General features: G+C 41.8%; 1 protein-coding gene across 5 annotated transcripts in view; it reads left to right on the top strand.

The window, feature by feature from the left end:
- LOC120798004 (diacylglycerol kinase zeta-like) overlaps positions 1-27955 on the top strand; it is a 100695-nt gene that overhangs the window by 21794 nt on the left and 50946 nt on the right. For 3 of the 5 annotated variants that reach the window (XM_040141892.1, XM_040141889.1, XM_040141888.1), the window contains 22 exons: positions 3719-3796; positions 4260-4322; positions 7246-7302; positions 7538-7606; positions 7765-7836; positions 7975-8091; positions 9086-9154; positions 10205-10303; positions 11067-11149; positions 11401-11461; positions 12561-12674; positions 12831-12968; positions 13305-13383; positions 13565-13620; positions 15312-15374; positions 15466-15539; positions 17843-17954; positions 18852-18938; positions 19171-19283; positions 19404-19504; positions 23607-23686; positions 23974-24018. In XM_040141892.1, coding sequence (XP_039997826.1) covers positions 3719-3796; positions 4260-4322; positions 7246-7302; positions 7538-7606; positions 7765-7836; positions 7975-8091; positions 9086-9154; positions 10205-10303; positions 11067-11149; positions 11401-11461; positions 12561-12674; positions 12831-12968; positions 13305-13383; positions 13565-13620; positions 15312-15374; positions 15466-15539; positions 17843-17954; positions 18852-18938; positions 19171-19283; positions 19404-19504; positions 23607-23686; positions 23974-24018 — 1830 coding nt within the window. The remainder of the gene's footprint in view (positions 1-3718; positions 3797-4259; positions 4323-7245; positions 7303-7537; positions 7607-7764; positions 7837-7974; positions 8092-9085; positions 9155-10204; positions 10304-11066; positions 11150-11400; positions 11462-12560; positions 12675-12830; positions 12969-13304; positions 13384-13564; positions 13621-15311; positions 15375-15465; positions 15540-17842; positions 17955-18851; positions 18939-19170; positions 19284-19403; positions 19505-23606; positions 23687-23973; positions 24019-27955) is intronic. The other 2 variants (XM_040141891.1, XM_040141890.1) reach the window with 2 other exon arrangements.

Below are 27955 nucleotides of genomic sequence, written 5' to 3'. Positions count from 1 at the left end.
TCTTGGTACCGGTGAGGAGCGTCGCCGCTGCATTTTGAACCAGCGGCAGGCGAGGTAGGGCTGAGTGACTGATTCCTACATAGAGAGAATGGCATTAGTCGAGGTGAGAGGAAATATGAGCATCTACCAGTCTTTAACGGACAGGAACGACATTCAGTGACAGAGGCCCGAGGGCATTGGTTGTGGTTGCGGAATTGTCTGCAGGGCCAAAGATTAGGGCCTCAGTTTCTTTTGATTTAGCTGAAGGAAACCTTTTTGCCATCTCAGATTTTACATCTTCAATGCAATTTAGAAGAGAATTAACCCTGCAGGGATCACAATATTTAAGCAGGAGGTACAGCTGGTTGTCAGGAATATTCTATTTTCTGAAAATAGACCCCAAATGAAGCATATATAGGGAAAATAAAATGGGGACTAACTTGGAGCCTTGTGGTAACCCACAGGAGATAGGTGAGAGGGAATCATTTCTAAGGGACGTGTACTAGGGTTCATATGTGAGATAAGATGTGCCGAAGAGGAGAGAGAAATCCGTTCAAAGTTGATGTGAACTGAGGAGCATAAGCTTAACTCTCACGGATCGTAGGAGGGCAGTGAGATCCGAGATCATATAGTTTTGCTAAGAAAGAATCTTAGGAAAAATATTCACGAGTATCTAGGGTTGCTTCATGACAACTTGTGACTGCAGGGTTGAGTACTGTATTGTATTAAATAAAACTTTGGGTCTATGAGTGTGTTTGAAGATGATATCAGAAAAATATTTGGTTCTCACTGTTGGTAATTTTACACAGATACTAACTCAGATGCTGGTTGGACACTTGAAGTTTGTCATTTATGGTCTGCGTCCTGCATTCCTGCCAAACTGCATGAGTTATTGAGTTAAACCAGGGCTGACCTTTGATTTTTGCTTTTCTAACTCTGTACGGGGCAGTTGAGTCAAGAATATAGGTGCAAGTGATATTGAATACTGTGACCAGTTCTTCTGTACCCAGACCAGCAAAAGGAGCTTTAGGGAGATCAGTGAAGAGGGCATCTGAAAACTGCCTGGCAGTGAGACGGGAATAGACCCGGAATAGTTTCCTGACAGGCTAGGTTTAGGAGTGTGGGAGAGGAGCGAGGTGGAAAACATAATGGGCCAGAGATCAAATTAACAGACATTGTTTATCTGGACATTGGGGACCAAATGCCAAAAGTTAAAATAAGGTCAAGAGTATGACCATGTACGTGAGTAGGACCCACGACTAACTGGATGTTGTATGTAGAAACAAAATGTAGAAAATCCTGAGCAAGTTGGTAAGATGGAGATGAAATGTGTACGGTAAAATCACCTAAAATTAAATCGTTATCAGATTTAATTAACCATAAAATACAAAAAGGCAGAGAATTCATCAATAAAATCCTTGTTGAATTTAGGGGGTGTGTACATAAGTGCACAAAGTACTGGAATTGACTGGTCAATCTCCTACAGTAAAAATTCTAAACTTTATATGTACGTTTGTCAGTCAACATGGGCTTAAAGGTAAAAGGATCATTAAAAACCAAAGCCAGGACCCCACCATGGCCAGTAAGCTGCAGTTAGTTAAGATATTTGTATTTTGGAGGACGCAACTCAAAAAAAGAGCTGATTTCACCAGGTCTTTTTCCAGTTTACAGTGAGAAATAAAAAAAAAACAGATATATGGGTTAAATCAAAATAATTTAAAATGAGGAACTTGTTGCAGAGTGAACTGACATTTACAGGTGCCATTTTTGTGAGAGGTGCTGCCTGGGGAGTATGCAGAATGGCTTTCCTACGATTGGATGAGATTACAAGCGTTGGAAGCAGTAGTGTGGCTGTACTGGTGGGACTGTAACCTGGTAGTATTTATGGTAGTAATTTGCGCTGGTATACTGGCATGTGTAGGGGGAGTGGGGCTTGTAAAACTTGATGCTATGAGTTAAAGGGCTTGGGTTGAAAAGACTTTATGTTAGCTTCAAATTCACCTTATTAGTGACAAAATAATTAAAGATCCTTGCTCCAAGATCTACTTACTAGCTTTTTGGAACTTTCATCCACATCTCACAGGCTTCATTTGGCCTGTGGAACAGGTTCACCTGACATTATTTCAGACCCCTTTCGCTTTTTGCACACTTGTTAAAAAAATCTACAATGCTATTGTGTTGTAGATTTAATTTTAAATTGATAAAACTGCCATTTTTCCCTTTAATCTTCACTCAAGAATCACAAAGTGATGACAAAGCAATGACATGTTTTCAGAATTTTTTCCAAATCTATTAAAAGTCAAAAACTTAAATCTTTTACAAAAGTATTCAGACCTTTTGCTGTTGCTCTCCAAATTGTGGTGTGGTGACGAACCGCGCCATGATATCCAAGGAACCATCTGTAGACCTCAGCAATAAAATTGTGGCAAGGCATAAATCCGGGCAAGGGTATGAAACCTCTTCTAAAGCTTTGAGTGTTCCCACAAGCACAGTGGCCTCAATTAATGTGAAATAGAAGAAGTTTGGAACTGTCAGGACAATTCCTAGAGTTGGGCATCTTGCAAAACTGAGTAACAAGGCAAGAATGGCCGTGGACAGGGAGTTGACCGTGGTCAGGGAGTTGACCAGGAAACCAATGGTCACTGTAACAGAAATACTCCACAGAGATAGTGGAACCCATCGGAGGGACAACCATCTCAGCAGCACTCCATCAATCAGGCCTTTATGGTAGGGTGGATAGACGGGAGTCAGTTGGAGTAAAAGGCAGCCAGCTTGGAGTTTCCCAAACAGCATTTAAAGGACTCTGAGAGCATGAGGAGAAAGATTCTCTGGTCTGATGAAACAAAAATTGAACTCTTTGCACAGTACTCCAAACACTATGTCTGGTGAACATGGGGCATTGTTCATCAACCGGCTAAGACCACCCCACGGTGAAGCATGGTCGTGGCAGTTGTAGGTGTGATTCTCAGCAGCAGGGAGACTGGTCAGAGCTGAGGGAAGGATGAATGCAGCTAAATACAGAGAGGACCTTGAAGAAAACCTGCACACAACCTGAGACTAGGGCGACGGTTCACCTTTCAGATAGACAATGACTTGAAGCATAAAGCCAAGACAACGCTAGAGTGGCTTCAACATAAGTCTCTGACTGATCTTGAGTGGCTCAGCCAAAGCCCAGACTTATGCCCCATAAAACATCTGTGGAGAGACCTGAAGACTGTAGTTCACAGACACTTCCCATCCAGTCTGACGGAGCTTGAGAGGATCTACTAGGAAGAATGCAATAAACTGCCAAAATCCAGTAGATACTTTCCCAAGACGACTCAAAGCTGTAATTGCTGTTAAAGGAGCTTCTACAAAGTTCTGAATTAAAGGTCTGAATACTTTTGTAAAAGAGAGATTTAAGTTTTTTTGATTTATAATACATTTGAAAAAATTTCTAAAATTGATACCATGTCATATCATTCCCATGTACAGTGTCTGTGGTGGTTTCAGTTGACAGCATTCCTTTTTTTTGCAGTACAAGACTGACCCCCAGAGGTCAAAGATGGCATTACTGACTTACTCTCTTGCTCTCTTCTCCTAGCTGCTTAGAATCATAGAACAAATTAAACTAAATTATTCTTGGACAAAATACAAGTTGTTTCACCTTTGTCCCTTATTCCTGTGATTTTATGTCTGTGATTGTTTTTCCTTATTTCAAAACCGATCATGTTCTCCCTCTCTTTTGCTTTCTTTCTAGCAAAAGTCTGTCAGTCGAAGGAAGTGTGCTGCCTGTAAGATCGTCGCCCACACCATCTGTATAGAACAACTGGAGAAGGTAATATCTCTTTCTGATGTTTTCACAATGCTTTTACCAAGTGAACTGACCCAGGGAGTCCAGATGTTCACCCTTTAAATCTACTTTATGGAGACAAGAAACATAATGACGCAGGTGTAAAACTTCAGTGATCACAGACCGATAAAGGTGGCGAAGAGAGGATTAAAGAGGGACCTTTAAACCATCTTTCATCTGGGACAAAAGGTGGAAGAGGCAAGAATAAAGAAGGATTAAAATTTTAGTCTTCAAGGATGAGTGCAAGATCAGAGAGAAGTGGAAAGGAGGATTACTTTAAACCCTCGTTCCTGAAAAGAATCTAAAAATGGATCCAAGGATGGTTGCTTTTCACCTGATAACTATTCTTTATTTATTCCACTTCACTTTTAATCCATTTCATTCATTTTCATTTCTGAAGCAGAGGACAGCAGGTTATCTTTAACTGTCCCTCCTGTCTAACCTGCAGTTTCCCAGCTCTAGAGCCATTCTGTTGGAGGCCACCTTTCCTCTCAATGACCCCTGCTTCAGAGTGAGATACACAAAGCTCCTTTCTCTCCTCTCTCCTCATCTGTCACCCTCAATATGACAGAAATACACAGACCAGAGGGGGTGTCTGGATATCACTTCAATCCATTCATAATTAAACCCGTGCACAAAATGATGTCAGTGTTTCCCCCAGGATGACAATTTATTTGCTGCAACAATAGAACAAAGAATATTTGTAGGTCGGGACAAATGTATGTATAAAATCTCTACAGAATATGGGAAATGCAGATGGAGCATTTATTCTTTAAAGGCAAACATGTTTGAGGATAATCCACTTTTAAAATGAGTGAATTGAATTGGAATCTAATCCGGGTTGGAGACACACCTCTGAAAAATTCCTCTTTTGCTCTTGCAACATCATTAATCATTTTCTTTTCCTCAAATCACGAAGAATCTTCTGTCTTTTCATCTAATTTTCTTGTTGATCAAAGTGGTACGATCAATCTGACAGGTTTATGGGTTTGCGCTGCTGGTTTCAAAGAAATAAAATCTCTGAGAGGGATATGATACTAAGGTGAGTTTCTGAAAGAGGGGAGGTGGAGGCAACAGGGCTGGTCACAGATACGAAGTCAGGATGGCCAAAACAGCTTACAGTGCTGACCGAGAATGTGGTATGGCTGTTTGACAAAAAAAAATCTTTCAACCACATCGCACTCTATACCGACAGATACACTTTGCTGTTTGAATAGCTCAGTGGCTCTGAGCTAAGTTTGGAACTTCAGTCAGGTGACAACAGGTGGTCGTATGTGGGGGGAGATTCTAACTCCCGGCTTCGTCAGAAATCTGTCCCTTGCTCATTCACTTCTTCCTACTTACGAATCACAGACATCTTGTGTCATCACAGCTACGGTGTTGCATGACTATAATTATCCATAAAATGTGACACATTGCAGTGTGGGATTTTTAGGAGAAGGAGGTGTACATGCTACGGGACATGTTTTTTTTTTCCACTGTAGATATTTTTGAAGGTCTACAGGATATAAAGTTAACAGTGAGAATTGAGACAGCAGACAGTAACTATAATGAGCGACGCTAATGAGCCTGGTCTGCGGCTAATGTGTCGGTTAAGACCAGATAGGGTGGCCTTTGACGCCCTGATGGGCCGGTTCATGGTTTGTCTGTCCTTGGACAACCGTCCCTTCTCCGAACACTGTCGGTAGGTAGTCAGCACCGTTGACTGGGGGCACCTCACGAGCCTTTGGCGTTTTGGAGATGCTCTGACCCAGTCATTTGGCCATAACGAATTGGCCTTTGTCAAAGGTGCTTACAACTGCCCATTTCTCCAGTATCCAACACGTCAACTACGAGAACCGACTGTTCACTCACTGTCTGATATATCCCAGACCTTGACCTGTGCCGTTGTTGCAAGATTATCAACGTTATTTGCTTCATTTGTGAGTGGTCAAAATGTTTTGGCTCATTGGTGTATATAGTAAATATGGAGTGCTTTCGGACGCAGCTCCTGTCTCTGTTCGAAGACGGTCTCTGATGTGAGCTGTGATTGTCTCCCTAGATCCTCTTCTTTCCACTGACTACTGGTCCATGACCTTTGACCTTTTCCCAGTGGATGCTTTGACAGATTTGGGCAGGTCTAACCACCTGTTCTCCCATGAGTGACATTCCAGGCTTAGGTCACGTGATTAAAAACGGGGGGGAGTGAAGGGGACTGAATACTTTCTGAAGCAACTGTGTGTCGCTCTTTATAGCTGATATGGTTTTATTTGCCCACATTAGTCAACATGATTGTCCACAGGAAGCAGAATCATGAGGAACACTGTTGACCAAAAGCACACAGTGAGTCAAAATCACATTAAAGAGGGAGCCGCCTGTATAAACCCCTCTGATAAGAGTAGTTACAACCTGTTTCATTCATGACCCAGTATTTGATCTGAAGTTTATTTCAATTTACAATTAGTGTCAGAAATACACTACATGCAGTCGTGATTTGTTTTTCCAAAATACATAATTGAAACCACTGCACAGCATATGATGCTTCTACTGAGTGAAATAGTATAAGCTCAGACCCCATGTTTTTAATGGCTATGTGGAAATATTCCACGTGCCTTGTTCATTGTTTTCTACACACTTTCCGAAGGTCGAGTATGTCGATTTGATATCGTTGGAAGCTTTCAGATCATTTCTGTGGATTTGAAGAACGGGCGTCTGTGAATGATGGACCCCGTCATGCATTCATGAGTCTGAGTCTCAGAAAAGAACCAAAGAAAACAAAAAGACGTTGTCTTATTGAGTAACCAGGTTATTTGACATCATAAACTCTATCAAGCTGTTGCCCATGTTATGACGTTAATAGGATGCCATTAATCATGTGAAAGTAATTAACCAACTGATGCATTATTCATTATGAGAAAGTGGATACCACCTAGGTCTGTGATATGCCAGGCTGAACCATGTTTTGTAGGGATGTCCAGACCTGTCATCACAATGAATCATAACAGATCACAGGCCTGTTCTGTATGCCTTCTCTAGGGCACACAGAGCAGTTTGGTTGGCCTCACAGCGTTTAGCCTGGCAGTCACAGATGTCTGGTGGTGTCCCTGCTCTGTTTTTCCTTTTCTGTGCACACGTCATTGCTGGGAGTCATGGTGCTTCCCCTGGAGGCGGAGCCCAGTTTAACTGCTGCAGTCACACATCTTTTTCTCTTTGGCGTAACTGCGTTTTTCTCCTGAAACACGTTATACCTGCTAACCTCATAATTTGGAGTCATTCCAATCATGGCTCGACTGGTGTGTCCACGTGTTAACAGCTATCTGTTCTGGAGCTCCATGCTTTTACCTTATAACCTCTTCTGGTAACCAGTGTGGTCTGTGCAGCAGATGTAGAAGCCCAGTTATCATCTATGTATTTACTCCTCTCCACCTCTCTACTATTCCTCTGCTCTCCTCCAGATTAATTTCAGGTGTAAACCGTCTTTCAGAGAATCCGGCTCAAGGAACATTCGCGAGGTGAGTTCTGGATTTTTCTTTCTCCAGATTGTTGAATTGTTGTTTGGGGCCGATTTTCTTTTTATAAGCTCAGGAACCAACAAAGAAATCTCAGAAACTGCAAGAGCTACAGCAACAAACCTCACCTTGTTTTCACTTTGACTCATATTTTTTATGTTGTTCATATTCAAAAGTGGTCATGGATTCAGTGTTATAAAAGTTAGCTATTCTATTTCTGTCATTTGTCTGCGTTCAGCCCATTGTGGTGCATCATCACTGGGTGCATCGGAGACGGCAGGAAGGCAAATGTAAACAATGTGGAAAGGTGGGTGGTAACATAGTACAGTAAAAACATTCTTTCTCTCTCAAACCCCCCAAATGTATGAAAGTATGGAATCCTTAATTGCTTGAATACCTCTTAAACTAAACAGAAATTAAACCACGAACCACGACAGAACGTCTGCCCTTGTTTTTTCTGTGCAGGGCTTCCAGCAAAAGTTTGCTTTCCACAGTAAAGAGATTGTTGCCATCAGCTGCTCCTGGTGCAAACAGGCAGTGAGTATGTTTTGAAAAAGGACTGAGTTACACTCGGATGCTATCATTTTTCTTTTTTTTTGACAAATTATAGTCTTTCTGTTTCATAGATCTCAGTGAATATTTGTTTTGTGATGGTGTATTCCCCCCCCCCCCCAGTACCACAACAAGGTTTCCTGCTTCATGCTGCAGCAAATTGAGGAGGCTTGTCCAATAGGAGCTCACGCTGCCCTCATAGTTCCACCCACATGGATCATTCGGGTCCGACGCCATCAGGTAACACTGCTGTCAGTCACCCTTAACCTGGTTCGCCTTTATGGGGATCAGAGACAGTACTCACCGCCACGTCATACATGCAGGAGTGTGTTTTAGTTGCAGTATGTGACGGTGTACATCCACGCTCCTGTGAAACGTTAAAGCAAAATCACAGCCGAGACTGAAAGTCCTTCGCCTTTATACAACTTACATCCACCCACTGTCAACAATGAAAAGTACCCACTGTGAACAACAGACATGTCAGGCCTAAAAGCTGCAGATAACATAGCAAAAATGAATATGAAGTGAAATGGCCACATGTAAACCAAGAAAAAGAGAAGATGACTTAGACCCAGTCAACCTTCTACTCTTTGCTAAGCGGCTAAAGTATTAGCCTGTCCTGATATGGCAAAGCGGACCCATCAGTCAGTTTAGTTGTCGCTGTGGCTGTTGTTGCAGATACTTAAGAGTAGAGTCTAGCCAGGATACCAAGAGTAACCATTTAGACCCAACTGGTGAAGACAGTTTTGTTTGAGGTGTCCTGACATAAGATTTTAATTGACAGCCAGTCTAAAATAACTACATCTTATTACTGTAGCATTGTATAGCATAGTGCTGTATATTCAGTAGGTGTAGTTTTGTAAGTTTGAGAAATGCCACAAAAATAAAACAAGAATAATATTCTGCACCTCTTGTCCTCGAGACTTGAAGGTAGACATTCCTCTTTTAATTGTTTAAATTTATTTGATTCAAAGTGTATTGAAACTTTTCACAGTCTCCGGTGAGTTGGTCAGCATGATGTAATCCTGAGCTGCTACATCTCCAACATGGAAACATGCTGAGAATAATGGATATGGATGTGCTGACGATCTCTTATCACATTTATTTGTTTGGGGAAAGGCAAAAACTGTTTCCTTCATTAAGAGAACAGGCTGCGTCACATCCTCCTCGCTGCTCCCCGCCAAATCAACGTGCAGTGATCTTGCAGCCGCTGTCTCTGCTCTGTCTCTAACAGTCATCCATGAAGTCGAGTAAGAAGAAGAGAACATCATTCAAGAGGAAGAGCAGCAAGAAAGGAGCAGAGGTCAGTCCTGCACTTTATTCTGTGGTCCTGTAGAAGCAGAGCTTGAAGATATCACTGTATCTCTTTCTGGGCCAACTCTGGCCACATGGTAAAGGTACACAATTGAGACAAACAACAAATGTTTGAAATTCTCCTTACAGTGCTTTTGTTTCTTTGTTTCTGACAATTATAAACTGGTGCACAAATTACCTCCCATGAGTTCAGGTTGTAACAGAAGTTTTATTATAGTCACTGTTCAGATTTCCTCATGGGGATAAATTGTGTTATATTCAAATGGCAGCACAAAGTACACATGAGCTCTAGATAGGTTTTATCTCAGAAGAAAAAGCATGGAACTGTGTTTTTTTAATGATAAAACAGGCCACATCGAGAGCAATGAGTGAAATGGCCTCCAAAGAAGGCTGTTATCACTCTGGGTGTCACGCCAGGTGCTGTGTGGGCATGTGAAATGTTTTCCTTCTCAGCGAACAGATGAATCAGCCCATGTGGAAATACATACCGCAGCTTTTAAAGGCAATTTCTTTCAGTTAACTCCAGCAGTTCCTGCTCACGTAGATTCAAATGACAATGTCACACTCTTGCACACGCACGGAAAGAAAGAAAACGCCAATCATCAACCATGCGGCTGCTTTTTCTGCTCATAGTCATTGTCATAGTTTTTCAGCCAAGGTTAAAGTCATCCTCATTGTTCAACCACCTAATGTTGCAGTGAATATGTAAATTATTGTTCTCAGCTGGTACTGCATACTGTAATCTATTTATAACGACTATTTAGTCACATGTGTTTAAAATTCTTCTTAGTGTTTTTGCTTTCTGTGTGAAACTCTCCTAAGGATAAAAGCTTATTTAAAGATATTTCTTAGGGAAATGATTTGTGGTAAATTTGTGCTCTCAGTTGTCAAAGGAAATCTTCACAGAACTAGAAATGGAAGGCTAAAAAGCTGTTAGGCTTCTGTGCTTGGCTAAATGTTTGGCTTGGACACCAGTCCCCGGTTAAACAGTCTGAATGGAAAATCGAAGCTCTGAGCAGATCACCTTCTTTGCTGACAGGAGGGACGACAGTGGAAGCCGTTTATAATCCGACCCATCCCCTGCCCATTGATGAAACCGCTGCTGGTGTTTGTCAACCCCAAGAGCGGAGGAAACCAGGTATTCATGAAAAAACCAGTCCACTTGGTCACAAAGCAGTTAGTCAGCCAGTTGGTAAACTACTGTAATCATTCAGCAGAAGAGTCAGTCAAGTAGTCCAATCAGTTTGTCTTCCAGTCAGTCAGTCATCCATTTGCGCAGTGGTTCAGTCGGGAAACAAGTTAGCAAGTTAGTCAAACCTCTTAACTGTGCAGTTACACCTGTCACTAAAACAGCCCACGAGTTTTGAAGCCAGTCAGTTAGCAAATCAGACAGGTGTGGACTTAAGTCTGACTAGAGTCAAAGTCACGTGACTCAAGTCAGAGGCTCATGATTTCAGGTTCAATTTGACAAAACTGAAAAGCAGTTGAAAACGGATGTCAACGTTGACATCAGGGCCCGGAGACTTCATTTACTTGATATGTGGGCCTTATGTCTTGGTCTGAAGAGGTAAAGACTCAAGCAACACTTGCTGTATAAAGAACAAATTTATTGTCAGACTGGTGATTTTCGACTTGTGCCCTTCATCAGGTTGAAAGACTTGGTCCCATTTCTCAGCCTGAGGAGAAAATAAACTGACGCTATGCCTAATGTAGAACACAGTCCCAACAATTAGGACGTGGACCTGGATCCACCTCTCTCAGCTTTCTCAACACGGGACTGGACTGGACTTGAGTGTTACAAAACAATGTCTTAGTCCCAGTCCTTGTACTGTAAGTAGATTCTGGGTTCGTTTAGTGACTTTCTAGCCTTCCAATTTCCTGTTTGTTCCTCTGTCTGACAGGGCACTAAGATCCTGCAGTCCTTCATGTGGTATCTGAACCCCAGACAGGTGTTTGACCTGAGCCAAGGAGGACCAAAGGAGGGGTAGGTCTCTCTCTCTCACACACACACACACACACACACACACACACACACACACACACACACACACACACACACACACACACACACACACACACACACTCACTCACTCACTCACTCACTCACTCACTCACTCACTCACTCACTCACTCACTCACTCACTCACACAGACACACACAGACACACACACATCAGATAGCAGTAAACATCTACTGGTGATGTCAGATATGTTTGACCGGCGTAATTCTTTCTAGCCTGGAGCTGTATCGTAAAGTCCACAACCTGAGGATCCTGGCCTGCGGAGGAGACGGCACTGTGAGGAGTAACACACACACACACACACACACACACACTCACAGAATCGCACCATTAGTATACACATAAATGTATAATAAGAAATGTATTTGTGCAGTCTAACACTTACTATTCATCTTTGTATATACAAACTGGAATGAGAAAACTTCACGTAGAAAAAAGACATGATAGAGAACACCAAGAAAACATGAAAACATAGTTAAAAATTGCTAAAAACTTAAAAAGGGTAACTAGAACAATAGAAAAAGACCAAGAATGAAAAAATAAGCTGGCACTCGCCACATTGTGGATGTTCAAGAGAATCTTAAATTTAACACGTTAACATTTATTGGCATGTTGTAAATTAAAACCTGAGCGATAGTTGTAGTCTCAAATCTGGCTGCTGAACACAAAGACGACAACTGTAACTTCCCTCCTGCATCCTGGAAAGACAAGATGGGCCTCATCCAAGATGTATCTCTGAAATAAACAAAGTGCACAGCATCATAAATTCCTCGTTTACACCCACTGCACTGCTAGATGGAGAGGCTGTGGAATGTGGGACGGTGATTACAATGTCTGTCTGTGCAGTATTTCACTAAAGGTGGAGTTGGGCTGCCACTAACGACTGCTTCCATTATCGATTAATATACGGAGTATTTTCTCGATTAATCGTGGGGCCTATGAAATGTCAGAGAACAGTGAGAAATGCCGGTCATAATTGACCACAGCCCGAGGAGGTGTATTCAAAGTCTCGTTCTATTTGAGCAACAGTCCAAAACCCAAAGACATTTAGTACACGGTCATATATGACGAAGAAAAGCATTAAATTCTCACCTTTGAGAAAAATTACTAAAACAATTAATCGATTATGAAAATAGTTCAGGATTCATTTTCTATCAATCGTTGCAGCTCTAATGAAATATGAGGACATGGCGTTTTTGATCATATGAGCTAATGGTAAAAACAGAGTTAAACCCTGATGAGGCTCATGGGTATTCGGCTGAGGAGTCGGTGGACACTGAAAACTTCCTCTTTAAGAGAGATAGATGGATGTGAAGGACACGGCCTTCTGTCTGTGTGACTGCATATCTCTCTGTGTGTGTGTTTGTGGAGCCAGGTGGGCTGGATCCTGTCTAGTCTCGATGAACAGGCATTGAACCCTCAACCTCCTGTTGCTGTGTTACCACTTGGGACAGGAAATGACCTCGCCAGGACCCTCAACTGGGGAGGGGTGTGTGCTAAGCCTGACAAATCCTCTGACTCCTCCCTTTGTCCTGAATTGATTTTGTCCCCCTCAAACTTGAAATCATGTTTTAGATTAACACACACATACAGTATGTGTGCACATGTACCCATGTGCTTTATGGCACTTTGCCTGTTTTTCCAGGGCTATACAGATGAACCTCTGTCCAAGATCCTGTCCCATGTGGAGGATGGAACCGTTGTCCAGCTAGACAGATGGAATCTAAAGGTTGAACCCAACCACAGCGCAGGGGCTGAACTGGATGAACAACAAACCGATAAGGTCAGTGCACATACGCACGCTTGCAAACAAAGGCATCGTATCCATGGACCCTGAGCGGACCGCTGAAGCGTTCACTGTTGGCCCCCCCACATATGAATGTGAAAAATATATTTACCTTTCCGAACGATTGTGTACAGGAGAAAAACCTTTTTGGCCCAGCGCGCGACCCGTGATGAAACCCGGTGGTTGCAGTACCACAGGCAAACCACCGGTCGCCAGCAGATCACAAGTTTTTTTTTTTTTCTTGACCAACGCTTTTGACAATAACAAGATCAGATTTGTAACCCAGATGTAACTGGTGTGTTTCTATGTCTGTGTGTGTGTATGCTCCCTCAGCTTCCTCTAGATGTCTTCAACAATTACTTCAGTCTCGGATTTGACGCCCGTGTGACTCTAGAGTTCCATGAATCAAGAGGTACATTCATATTGGCAAACAGAACAATGGCTCCTTAATATTGTTCACATTGTAATTGCTGTGTGAAGATTATGGGAACAATGCTAATTTGTTAAAACTCTGCTTTTCCATTTAATTTGCTGTATACATATATATGAAAACCTTTTTTGACTTACTGTCCCTCTGTCTGTCATTTTTTTAGAGGCCAACCCAGAGAAGTTTAACAGTCGTTTTCGGAATAAGATGTTCTACGCTGGGGTGAGTGCACCACCGTTAAACACCACTGTGTAAAAGGTTTCTCTTTGATGGAAGATCGCCATCCTCTCGGTCTCTGAGTCCGGTGCGGAGATGGGGAAGGTGACGGGCTGTGCCTAGTCTAGCTGAACAGAAGGCCTGTTACTCGTCACTAAATGTGAAGGGAATTTCAAATTTCTGTTTGAGACCAGGTCGTGCCAAAAGGGGTGTTAATGAAATATCTTGAGCGTGCAGGCAGCTTTTGCCGTTAGCAGTTACGCTATGTCGTACAAAAGGTCTGAACACAGCCCGCAGAGGTTTGAACTATGAATGTCCTCCGGCTGGCAAACATGAGCGCTTGATGTGCCTAAAATGCTAAATGACAGGAGAGGTACAAATGAACGTCACAAGCACCTTCTTACTCTTCAGAACACGTTACATAAAGGCTAATTTATGCAGTGAATACAAACATTACTCAGTGTCGGCTGGCAAAGGTAACCAGCTGTAATGCGTCCATTTCCACTGGATTATCAGAGTCTCTATTATTTTTCAAACTTTGGATGTCAAGGAACTGTGGCAGTGTAACAGGCGACTTTTTGAACTGCCTACCACGCAGTCAAATATTCTCCACGACTGAATAATAAATAAAGAATAAACTGACTCAACCCTCCGCTATATGTCTCTGCTGTGAGGTTCTCACAGCAACATGGAGACTGACCTGCCCGAGCCCTTTTGTGTCCGGCTCCCCCTCTGACCAAGCATGTTCAAGGGGAGAAGGGGGAGAGCGATTTTTCAGCGTACGGACGAACTGTCCCTTCTACCCGAACAAGCCGCTTTCCCTCTCCGATTTATGTACATGTTCAGTATATGTGAGTCCTACACTCTGTTGCACCTGTACACTAAAATTAGCCGCGTGTGATAAGTTGTGCTGCAGTTTGAGGGTGATCGTTTTATTAACAGATGAATCTTTTAATTCAGTTATCGACTCTCTTTACGACACCGGCTAATGACTGAAGCCTGTGGAAGGTTTATGTTTGAGAGGTTGAGACAGCCGGCACAAATACTTTGCATGTCAGGATTCCCGCGGTGAGCATGTTGATGAGCAAGCAGTCCCTTCCGTTTGGATCACGGAGGCTAACACATCGCATCACTGGATCAATTGAAGAAAGGCTTCTACAAGAAATGCGTCACAGATTTGAGAACTGCGCACGGTGTATTGAGCATCACGGTTTTCATGCAGTGCCCGTGCCAGGGCAACTGAGAAAACTGTGAAATCTCCAAAGCCGAAACCACAGTTACCAAAACTACGTAAGACTTTCAGTGTGAGGAACCTCCGTTATTAGTGTCTCAGTGTCATAGCAGCTGTGTCACTGAAATGTTGTCGGGGTCATCAATTATTCCTTGAGGTATAAGGTCTGAGGAACACCAGTCGCTTCTCAGGGTGCGTCACAAGTGTCAGATGTGTGGTAAACAGGCGGTGACTCAGGTCAGGCCGCTGTATAGAAATGTGGTGAGAGATACACAGCTGGCTGATAACTGTGGCGGTGGTGAAGGGTGCAGTTTGGGTGTAACACTCTGTTTCTGACTTTGCCAGAGGACAGTGGAAGCTGGCTGCATCCAGCTGTGGCTTTAATGACGCACTCCTCTGAGAGAATGTTGCTCACCTGTCTGTCTGTCTGTCTGTCTGTCTGTTCGTCTGTCTCTCTCTCATACAGACAGCATTCTCAGATTTCTTGATGGGAAGCTCCAAAGACCTGTCTAAGCACATCAAAGTGGTGGTGAGTAGCTGTCAATCAAACCGCCAGTCGTTTATGTGAAAACACTGAGTCACTCCCTCTCCGCTCTCCCTGTCTCTCTCTATGTCTCCAGTGTGACGGGACTGATTTAACATCAAAGGTTCAGGACTTGAAGCTGCAGTGTCTGGTCTTCCTCAACATCCCCAGGTAAATCAGTGCTGTGATCCTCCTACCTACTGATGCCACTTTCCACGCCACCTTCTACCACGTCTACTGTTAGTACTAACACACCGTTGCCCGGCTTGCTCATGGTTTCGTGTTCATTTGCTGGGTTTTGTCCACTTTGACGTCTTTCGGTCTGTATCTCTTTTAGGATTCACTGATTCTTGAGAACTGGGACAAAACGCGTCTGGCACATGAACAGAGTAGAATTGGTGAAAAATGAAAATATACTAAAGTACGAAAGTAAGCAGTGGATTTTAGCAGGGAACCTTTACACAAGAAAAGTTTATTTTAAATTACTCCGTCAGGATTTCTGTCTGACGGTGGTGACAAATGTCACTAGAGCAGGTTTTCTTTTGATAATTGTAATACTTTTTATCATTACAGTAAAACATTTTACATAGTTTTTAATAGAATAACAGTCAGCTATTGTTCTGTTGTGCTCTCCTAATTTTTTTCTTTACCAAATTTGGTACATACTGCAACTTCTGCTGAGAAGTTGAATCATCACCATGAAATCTGAGTCTGAATTTCCGGAAATAGTGCACATGCCGAGGTTTCTAGTGGCGTTGATCTGAAAACCATGTAATTCAAAAAACATATTAAAACCTTGAAGTTGTTCCAAAACATGAGAGTAATTTATGTAACTTCTTACACACAGTTCAGAGAAGTTACACTGTATTACTTAACTCCCAGAAGTGTAAAATGAATTTCAATGACATGTTGTAGTTTCTGTCTGTAGTTCCACTCTGGATTCATTCAGTTCCAGACTGACTTAACATTGACTGGTTATTTAAACAAAGTCAACTACATAAACTAAAATAATACACAAACAGCTGAAGGATTTTATTCCAAGCCTTTAGGCCAAAACTAATAACATGTCTGGCTGTTAATACTACTCTTTAGGAAGATTTTTTTCTTTCAGGAACTCAGGAACCTTATTTGCATTTCACCTGGAGGAACCAGGGGTGCTAATTTCGTCACTGCTGTAGTTCCAGGCCTGAAAAAAAGGTCCTGCTCTGGGCGAAGTATCTTGGTGGACTTTACCGGGGGGAAATGTTGCTGACATACGCACGCGTACATAGAAAGCCCCAAATGAGAGACGTTCTGATCAATTGTTCTTGGCCACAATCCTGAGCCGAGTCCTGTAATATTGGGTATCTGCCCAAACCCAGTCAGATCTTATACTTGTATTTACTGAAATTCATTAAATACGGATTTAACACATTGAAATGAGATTTGTAGCTACTCAATCTGACGCACCTTTTTATGAGCTCCAGGATCCTTAAAAAATATATATGATTATTAATAAAAACATTTATAGTATATATAGCTTAAATTATTGAAGTTTAAGCTTAAATTATTGGCAGCACCAGCAGGCTGAGGTGGACAAAAGACATAGAATATGGGAGACAAAGAACTAGATTTTGATCAGCTTTTTTTTGAGCTGATACTGATCCATTAAAACACGCCCAGAATGTCCCCAGTACCGGTTCTTGGAATCGGCCTTGGAAATCTCTACCAAAAATTACAAATCATGGTGACTGTAAGATTTTTTTTTTTTTTATTTGCCACCAGTCTAATCAGTCTCATCTCCGCAGTTCTTCAAACGTGGTGCAAACGCAAACAGGAAGGAGCGGAAGGAACTTTAGTTCCTGATTTACTAGACTATTCGGATAAAAAGGGACATATTTGTACTCGTCTCTCCCCGCAGGATGAACAACTGTATCCAAGAGCAGCTGTTTTAAAAGAGTAATGCCCAATTACCATCCAGTGGTAAAGTAGGATATTAGTCATTTAAGGTGTACAGTAATAAAACAGCAGCTGTTTGTATTTTATATTTTCAATACAGTATATAAACAGATTTCAGTCTCCAACATGGAGGGAAAACAGGACTGTGAATACGCCTTTGCTACAGCAATAATTCCTTTCCTGCTGTCTGAGTGAATTATTTCACTTGGAATGTGTTTTGTTGCTGGGAGCCAAGCTGTTTATGACTCAGGGTAAAAAAGCCACCAATCTTTGTTAAACCGCTTTTTAATCTTGTTTATTACTGTTGGTAAATTGCTGAACATGTGTAGTGTTGGAACTTTGACGTGCGATAAACCCTGCTGCCGCTGTACGTCCCTGTTGTCGGTGTAGGAGTTCAATGCAGGGCTGGGGACAGGTCTGATGGACCGATTTGATCCTGAAGTCACACTTAAGGAGCTTTCACCGAATCAGATGATGATGAGGATGAGTGTTACTGTTGCCTCTGATAATGCCTGCGTGTGTGCTGTTTGTTTCAGGTACTGTGCAGGCACAACGCCTTGGGGAAACCCCAGCGAACATCACGACTATGAACCTCAACGCCACGATGACGGATACATCGAGGTCATCGGATTCACTATGACTTCACTGGTATGGAGCTCTCCAACTGACCTGGTAGCCAGGGAAGGAAAGCGTCCATAATCTGTAGAAGGACAATCAGCTATCAGCTGAAAGTTTGTCTTACTTAAGTAATATACTGTAGATATAAACGTAATCTTAGCAAGGGTGTTAATTTGTGATAACATGTACAGTAATTAACATGGAGTAGGCAACAGTCCCTGTTTCGGCCTCACATGCGTCCTCATCATCTCAGTATCATTTTCGCAGCAACACTCATATTTAATGGTATTTTCAGAACCTTCAAAGACAAATTCTATCCGATAAAGATTATTCAACTATTTCAAAAGTTGTATTTTCTAGTTCAAACAAAGATGTTAGTTGGACCTGACAAATCTTCTTCGATTTGTATGACAAGAACCAAAAATTCAAGTTTTATTATCAATTATGTTTATCTATATTAATGGGACTTTACATATTTAATATTCTGGTACATAATTACATGTAAATATTCTGTCTCATGTTGTACAGGACAAGCGATGAGTTGTTATTTCCAGCTAGCGTCTTTTGTCTCACAACTTGGGAAACATGTAATAGCAGTAACAACATCAGTTTTTTGGTGCAGTGGGCAGAATATTTTTCCACCCAGATGGTCCGAGTGTTTGAGGATTTTGGAAGGAACAGCAGTAGGTTTTGTTAAATGAGCTCGTAGGTTTTTCCAGAGATAACGAAGGATTTTGTCTTTCAGAAAAACAGCTGCTGAGCTCTTTAATCTCACGATGACACAGGCAGACGGTACAGTTTAAACTGGACCCTGCGATTTAATGATCATCCATTTGTGGGAGGATCCGATGACACAAGGGAAATAGTGGAAAAGCACAGCATAATGTAATAAATAACTGCTAAGTGAGATGTTGCGTGTGTGTACAGGCTACTCTCCAGGTCGGAGGTCATGGTGAAAGGTTGAACCAGTGCAGAGAAGTCACCCTCACAACCACAAAACCTCTCCCAGTACAGGTACACACTGTCACTGTACCGCTTCACTGAACCCCATTCCTATTTGTCGCGCCACTATTTGCAACACTCATCCTGCTTCATATTTACACAAGCACCCATCATTCACCCCGGGCAGCTGTCCAGTAACGACCACACTACTTCACTGATGATGACTAAATACGTCCACTGAAGGAGTTTGGGTATTATCCTATTTCTTGTGATTGATTGGTTGGTTGATGGGTTTTGTTGGAAGGTGGATGGTGAACCGTGCAGACTTGCTCCGTCTGTCATCCACATCAGCCTCAAAAACCAGGCCAACATGGTGCAGAAAACCAAACGACGGACCTCGCTACCACACCTCAATGAGTAAGCATTATGATGCGCAACTTTCTTTTCCAACAGTTGAGCCTTCTACTGGGCATTGTGCATGTACGACTTATAGCGGTTCATTTGTTAAAAAGTGGCCTTTTCCTGTTTGTGTCTCAGTCAGCAGCCTGTCCCGGAGAGGCTGAGGATCAGAGTCAGCAGGATCAGCATGAGTGACTATGAGGCTCTGCACTACGACAAGGACAAACTGCGACAAGCATGTAAGCAAACCCACATGTGTGCAGTGGTGCCAGCCGTGTTTGCAATCAGTGAACATTGCTAATGTGATATAGTCAGCGCCGGGACACCAGGAGTTTATCTGAAACGGCTTTATTGCGTTATTTAAATCAAAACACACACATCTCAGACAGTTGATTTCGTTTATTCAGTTATGATGTGCTGCTTTTCTTATTACGAATAACCAAAAACCTTTTTGGAAAATGAATGTATTAAATACATGCATAATAACTTCCAACTAGCCATATTTGTTGAAGTAAGCCAGGGAATATATGTACCAATATGTGCTGAAATCAGAGAGAGTGACTAGGAGTTGTGGCCTGTAAATGGTGGAATGGTGTAATTCATAACACGAAAGACAAGGAAAATATATGGAGCGTGAAAGCAACAGGCTTAAATACACAACAATGGTTAGTGAAATAAAATATTCTTATTAATATTGTGATATTGATTTCAACCAGATTGTCCAGCCTTAATTGTAGATCTGATGATTTGCAGATCAAATGATCCAATTTAGTCGGAGCAGAATGGTTCAGCTTCACTCCTTTGCTGTTCAAAGACAAAACTTCTGTTTTTTTTTTTTTTTTCCTGAACTTTTTTTCTGAGATGATTGTGCTCTATCAGATCCCATTTTCCACTAGCCGCTTGTTGTCTGTCAGTATGTGGTCAAGGCGTCTGCCGCGGAGCTGAGCAGGGTGATGAAGCTGCAGGTCGATGTACCTGAATGACAGCCGCACCTTCAGCTTGAGGCGGGAATAAAATTGTTCGATGATTAGAGGGCGGAGCAGTGATGTGAAGGTCAACGAGATCATTTTCAGCCGTCTCTCCATGCTTTTCACTCGCGCGCACACACACACACACACAGTGAGCAGCCACTGCATCGCTGATGTTTGATGGCTACTGAAGGAGAACGCTCCACCCCTGTCTGTGTCCCTCTCATTAGGAACAGCTACACTCAGCTGGCTCAGCAAAAGCACACATGTAGTCAGTTAGTTTCTGTTCAGACTTTCGACATAGGGTGGCACTGTTACCTTTTACAATATTGTGAACAGCACGTTTCGTAATACTGTGAACTATTTCTATTGTTGTAAATGTAGACATGGTTGATTTTGTGTGTATTTTGCATATCATGTGTATATTCTGTACAGGATCCTGGAATTTAAGTACATATTTCCTGGTGGAAATATGTACATGGATACATAATTCATTCTACTTCATATAAATAATTCGTAATTACATGTTTCTTTTTTTTTTTTCATTTTAATCCAAAAGTGTTAGTTTTAAATGATCTTCATCACTTTTTATACCCCATCCTTTGTTCTCGCTTTCCGAAGTTTGACTTGCTTCCTCATTATGCAAATCAATCACTGCTCTCGACTCATGGCTGTGTCACATTTGGGGAGATGATAAACATATGCTTCACACCCTGAATTGTCAGTGGCTGTATCATCTCAATGCCATTTCTCTGAGACGCTGTTAGAAAATTGTTTAATAGAGATTTGGATGGACCTTTCATATTGTCCAGTATCTGTATAGAATTATACAAAAAGATTTTATTAAAAGCTTACAAAAAAATTGGATCAAATTTCTCAAAATAACAGGTGGCAAATTACTGTTTTTTTCCGACCAACAAGAGAATCGAGATATGCAAGAGAGCTATGAGTCATTGTTTGTGACGACAAAATTGCTACTTCATTTTCAATCAGGTGCCAAGTCATTCAGATATATAGAAATAACAAGGTTAAAGTAGCAAGGTAAGGAAGGAAACACCATTAATTCTAAAAGCTGTAGCAGGTTATATTGTGAGTTGTAAACTAAAAGTTTGGTAATAAGACAAGATGTGAAATGTGGGATGATGTTACTGCACGTCTTCTGTGATTACTTTATGTACATACACACATACAGTTGGTGGTTTATTAGGAACCCATAGCTAAAACTAATGCAGTCTAATACAACGGTCCCGCAATAAATCCTCCTTCATGTTCAATATTTGTTCAAATTGTTTTAGAGAGATGCTGGTTCAGCTGTCTGATCATTTTGTAGACTGCAGTTTGTGGTGCTGTTTTACTTTATTGCATTATACAGAGAGTTTTTTTTCCGGTTATGCAGCCTACCTTCATTGATATAAATAGAGTGGACAAAACCATAGAAACACCTGTCCATTTGACACAGTACAGCTCAACGGCACCACAAACTGCAGCCTCCCAAAGGACCATAGAGATGAATCATCGCCTCTCTAAAACAGGTCCAATACAAGCTGAACCTTAGAAACATCACCAAGGACGATTTATTACAGGACCGTTGCATTAGACTGCATTAGTTTTAGCTGGGCGTTCCTAAAAAACTGCCAACTGCATGTAAATTGTTTTATTGCACATTCTGCGAGTAATGTGAAATAATTGCACTTGGTCGGTTCAAAATCCAAAGTTATTCATCTACATTTACATGTAGATCCATTTTACATATGAAAAACTGGAACCAGAGAATTTCTGGCACTATTCTGTAACAGATGACATTTATCAAAATTGTTGGTAATTAATTTTCTGCTGCTCGACTAATATATCGACCATCATATCGAATTCAAAAATCACTTGTCCTTTCAGCTCGGGTATGTACAATGTCTCTGGACATTGTTCGGCCCATTTCACTTTTTCTTCATTTTCATATTGTGTTACATAAGTCTTGAGCATTTGTATTTACATATGAGCATATGAGCTGTCTTTACAAACACACCCGTGCGTGTAACATCACCACACACAACAACCAATCAGATGCTACTTGTGCGCCACTTGAAGAGACCAGTTAAAAAAGGAGCGCCCTTAGAGAATCTATGAAAAGAATGCAATAGTTGCCATATGAAAGCGGTGTTGTGGTGATTAATTGAAGATTCACTTGCCTGATAAACTGCTCTGCTCTCCCTGAGAAATATCTTGAGAGTAGGGAATTGGCGAAAAAGTGAACAGCCAACACTTTTCTAGAATCTTAAAATCTGATTGGTTTTCTGTCTGTGAAGTTCCTATTGTTCGCTCCCAGTGGAGGCTTTGTTTTGCCTCACAGAGGTATTTAGCATCAGTGAGAGGTGTCTGGGTTCAGGAGCTCCTCGCTTGGTTTGACAGCTCTTCCAGCACAACGAGCTGTGTGATGTTCAGCCAGCAGTGTTGTGGTGGTGCAGCAGGCGGCCAGCCTGCGCTTCCTCGGGGAGCAGTCTTTATTGTTTCAACGACCTGTGTTGGCTTACTGATGGCGAGCCAGCTTGGTGGGGCTCATTTAATAAAATAAAAGACACCAGTGCCAACATCAACTTGGCCCTGAATTCTGGCACTGGACATAAATTGTAAAATGTGGTCTTGTGATGTGGCATCAGTGGGCCTTACAAACAATCATAGAGCTGGACTGGAGTTACAATGATGTAACTTCCAACTGGCTCACCACTGAATAGGACACGACTCCCGCACAATCAACATGTTTATGTTCCTTTATTCGCTGTGATACTGTAGCAGCGATGGTGGCAGAGCGGTGGAGATGTCTTTGTTAGATGTGTGTCAGTGGAAAGCAGCAGAATCGGGAGTCTTTCTTCAAACTGCTCCTTGTTCAATGTGAGCAATCCACTGGCTTCACAGGTTTACAGTAGCTACATACATGTATATAGGTTCCAAAGCTACGTCATAACCTCTTAACACAGAAAATTAAGTCCCCCTTGACTTGTAATTTAGCTCTGATGCTGACCTTTCCTATAAGCTGTTTCTTTCTTTCACACGGAGGAAATATTCAAGTCTAATAACAAGGTAATGCAGCTGTGTTTTTGTGCCCCAAAACACTCAGTGTAGCCAGATTGAACATCAGTTGACAGGTTGCTGTTGGTACTTCTTTTTTTGGTCCTCAGCACCCACAGCGCTGCTGGTTGTCCATACCATCATTTAATTAATTACATTCATCCAGAGTCCCATGTCTACATCTGTCGCTGCTAGATGAGCAGAATCAAAAATAGCAGTACTCACAGGATCCTGAGGGCTGGAGTTGAACACCATTGTATAAGTAGGTATGAAAGTGCTTCTGGATAATTGTCTTGTTCCTCTGTATCTCCAGCGATTCCTCTGGGACTGATTGTGGTTCCTGGTGACAGTGACTTAGAAACCTGCAGAGAACACATCCAGCGTTTGCAGGAGGTAAGACGGAGAGAGGAGGGGAGCGGGGGGGGGAAGGGGTTTATAGATGTAAAGGTCATGGTTCTGTGTCACTGAAAGGAAAGGAAAAGGCTGTGACACAAAGTAAGATGAAAAAGAGAGGAAGCAGGAAAACATTTTCTTTTTTTTTTTAATTTGTAACAAAACTAATTAAGGGGTGTGTAGTGTGTGTGTGTGTGTGTGTGTGTGTGTGTGTGTGTGTGTCTAAATTTCTTAATGTCTGGATTACTCTGCTTTCTACCCTCCTATGCTCCCATCTTCTTCTCTAGGATTTCTGCTCTGTCCATCGCTCCTTTAGATGCTTGGAACGACAGGTTGGTAGTTGGATGTTGGAGCTTGCAGTGTGGTTATTTTTTGTTTGGCCCAGAGGCACACGGGAAACTAACAGCTACCACTAAACACGTCGACATTGAACATTTTTGTTTTTAAGTGACATCAACAGTCGGTACAAACAAGGATAAGAAAAAAGACATCACAAACACAGGAAAGACAGTATTTTGTCCGCCAACAGAATTGAATTTAAATATGATGTCAGTGGAAGAAGGCAACTGTAGTGAGATGTAAGCAACGTCACTTTTTCAGTGGTGGCTTTTTGTAGAAAGGTTACATCTGTCACTATGGCTTTGTGACTGGCAACTAAAGAAGTTTGTTACGGAAGGCTCTAAATGTTCTACCAGCATGAAATCCCGCTTTGGATTCCTCCAGCACACACACACACATACACACACACACACACACACACACACACACACACACACACACACACACACACACACACACACACACGCGCGCGCACACTCAAACGCATGCACACTCACACACGTGCACACACACACACGCACACACACCATTCTAGACAAACGCCCACGTACAAACAGAAAACAGCTTCTGCACGAAGTATAGAATGTGGCCAGTAATGCATTACACAACACAATACGCACACACACATACACAAATAAAACCACGTTTTGAGGGTCAGGTAAAAAAAATCCTTTTAGTCATTCCAAATTCCATCAGAATGCAGAGATCCTAACTTTTTAATCATTGAAATAGCGAGTGACATGGAAATGTGACGTCCACCCATCCATTTTCTGCCACATATCTGAAGTCGGGTCACGGTGACAGCAGGTTAAGAATGGTAGTCCAGACGTCCCTCTCCCCAGAAACATTTTCCTGCTTCGCCTTGGAGATCCTTAGGCGTCTCCGGGCTACAGTGAAACTATTTCCCCAACTCTTGCCTCTGTACACCACCACAATGGATTTGAATTGGAGACATCAAGATGTGATTGATGTGAAGACTTTCAGCTTTAATTCAAGGGGGTTTAACTAAAATATCGCATTAACCTTTCAGGAATTACAGCCATTTTTATACATAGTCCGTCATTTTCAGATGCTCAAAAGTAATCGGACAAACCAACATAATTATATATAAGGATTACTTTTCATACTTGGGAGAAAATCCTTGGCAGCCAATGACTGGCTGAAGTCTGGAATCCATGGACATCACCAAATGCTGAGTTTACTCCCTTCAGATGCTTTGCCAGGCCTTTACTGCAGCCTCCTTCAGTGGCTGCTTGTTTGTGGGTACTTCTGCCCTCTGTATTGTCTTCAGGAAGCGAAAAACATGCTCAGTTGGATTGAGTTTAAGTGACTGACTTGGCCATTGAAGATTATTCAAGTTTTTTTGCCTTGAGAAGCTCTTGTGTTGCTTTTGCAGAATGTTTTGGGTCAGTATCCATCTGCACTGTGAAGCACCGCCCTATCAGTTTTACAGCATTTGTCTGAATCTGAGCAGATAGTAAAGCCCTATACACTTCAGAATTCATCCTGCTACTTCTATCCGCAGTCACATCATCAATGAACGACAGTGACCTAGCTCTATTGGCAGCTACTTCCTCACCGAGGAAAGAATTCTGTGATCATCCACTTTAGTTGTCTTCCATGGTCTTCCAGGAACAACGCTGCTTTACTACTGACGCCCTACTGATCTACCTGTCAATCTTCCGTTCAATTCTTCCCTCACTCATGAACAGCCCGAGAGAACTTCTTCACTTGGGGCAGAAACTTCATCCCAACCTGAAGGGAGCAATCCACCATTTTCCAGCAGAGAACCATGGCTTCAGACATGGAGGTGCTGACCCTCATCCAAGCCACCTCACACACAACTGCAAACCGCCAGAGTGCATGCTGAAGGTCTGATGAAGCCAACAGAACCACGTCATCTGCAAAAAGCAGAGAGACGCAATTCTGAGGCCCCCAAACCGGACATTCGTCTCCCACAGCTGCACCTTGAAATCCTGTTCATTCGGTCGGTCGGTTGGAAATGTGAAGCAAGACCAGGAAATAACTGATTTATTGGTAGATTGCTAGAACAGTTTTTAAACCCTACTCATTATTACTCTTTTCCTAACTGCTAACTGCATTAAGTAGGAAACAGTATGCTACCACTTAAATAACTCGTCAACTGGGTCTAATATCTGTGGATTTAACCATCATTCCTATTAGTAATAATAACATTATACTCAACAAGGTAATAGCTGAGATAACTGAAAAAGAAGTCTGACAGGTAAAGAAAAACGAGCAGTCAGACATGATGGGAACAAACCAACGCGTTACTCAAACTTATTTGGAGGTGGAAAAAGAAGGCAAACAATAAAATGATTCCCTAAACTGTCAGCTGTAAACATCCATCTCAGTTTACAGAGCCACTTCCTGCTTTACCTTTAGCCTTCTTTACTTACAAGTCTTCCATGCTTTCCCGGGTAATGAGGGATTACCAACATTTCAGGTGGACTCACTTTCGCTTGTCCTAGAGTGGGTTAGATAATCTGGATAAGATGTTTTTCCAGTCTGTCTGATCGTCTTACTGATAATGTTTGTTACCCTGTGGGTCTATTTTACTGGCTGTTGCCATGTTCGCGGATCTCAGCAATTACATTGGTGAGTAAAACCTTATCATAAGATATAGAAATAATAAAAAATAGGACTTAAGTTATAATGACCCAAAATTATCCTTCAACAAAGTAACCTTTTTCAAAAACATTTATTGGAGGATCTAAAGAGTTTCCAGTTCTAGAGAGTGGGTGTGGGTGTGACCGTGATTGTCAAGTCAAGCCATGGAGATGAACATAAAGTTACAGCCAGACAAGCCCAGACACCAAAATAGAACGTGCTTAAAATATTTTTTTTATTGAATTAGTTCTTTTTTCGGCCAGTTTCATATAGTGGAGCAGTTATATCAGTTATGTACAAGAAGCATATAAAGGGCTTGAACTTAGTGGTAGCTATGGCCCTGGATGAAGTTATGTAACTCCAAAATAAGTTTTGATATTTGTCACTGATGTAGCATGTGAGAAAACACTGTTCTTTCGTGATGTCATTAATTTCCAGCTGATCTCATTAATTTCCACCACTGCGCTCCAGCTTCTGGAGAGCAGCTTCTGGAGAGCAGCGGTGGAGGAAAAAGGTCATTAGACCTTTGTCTTGTGTGTCAGATCCTAAATTTCACATGAGTATTGCAGCTCTCTCTATTAAGGTCCTTTCATGTTCGAACAGTCATTATGGAACATCTCCATAATGGAGACCTTCGGTTGAGAGTTGAAGAGGCCATTAGTTTAACAGATAAACGAAAAAAGCAGTGTTATAGATTGCATGTCTGAACCGGGCTATATTCAGCCAAACTCAGTCCAGACAGTGGCTGGGAAAAAAGGAAAACACCTCCAGTTTTGTTTTTTGCACTTGCTGTACTCCAGACAAAAGAAAAGAGTGTGTGTTTGGTTATTCATTTCAGGCTAAACACAAATAAAGGAAATTAAAATAGTAAAGGCTGGAGTAGCACAGGCCCTCCACCCTCAGAGGTGTGGCAAAGGCCCTATAGAGAAACTTCTAAGATCTGTGGTCATTCAGACATGGAGAGAGATTTTTTTTTTTTTGCTACACTATATTATAGTATTTGTGTTAAAGCTTAGATTACACACCAACTGTAAATAAATAAATTTCTTTATTTTTGTGTGAATTATCAGCAACAAATAAGATACTATTCTATCTATAAAGAAAATAACTTTAGCTACTGTATTTATTTCAGTACCTGGGCTTTTTCAATTGTGGCTGCATTTTTATTGTACCGCAAAGACAAGAGTGTGCACCACCTCACACTGTTTTTCTCACCTTGAAATGTACTTCTTTAGTTTGCTTGTCAGTTTTGATACGCAGCACAGCACATGCATAGCAAAGGTGGAAGGACAGGCGCAA

The sequence above is a fragment of the Xiphias gladius genome, chromosome 13 (assembly GCF_016859285.1).
Source record: "Xiphias gladius isolate SHS-SW01 ecotype Sanya breed wild chromosome 13, ASM1685928v1, whole genome shotgun sequence".
Classification (NCBI taxonomy): Eukaryota; Metazoa; Chordata; class Actinopteri; order Istiophoriformes; family Xiphiidae; genus Xiphias; species Xiphias gladius.
This window is presented reverse-complemented; position numbering and strand designations above follow the sequence as displayed.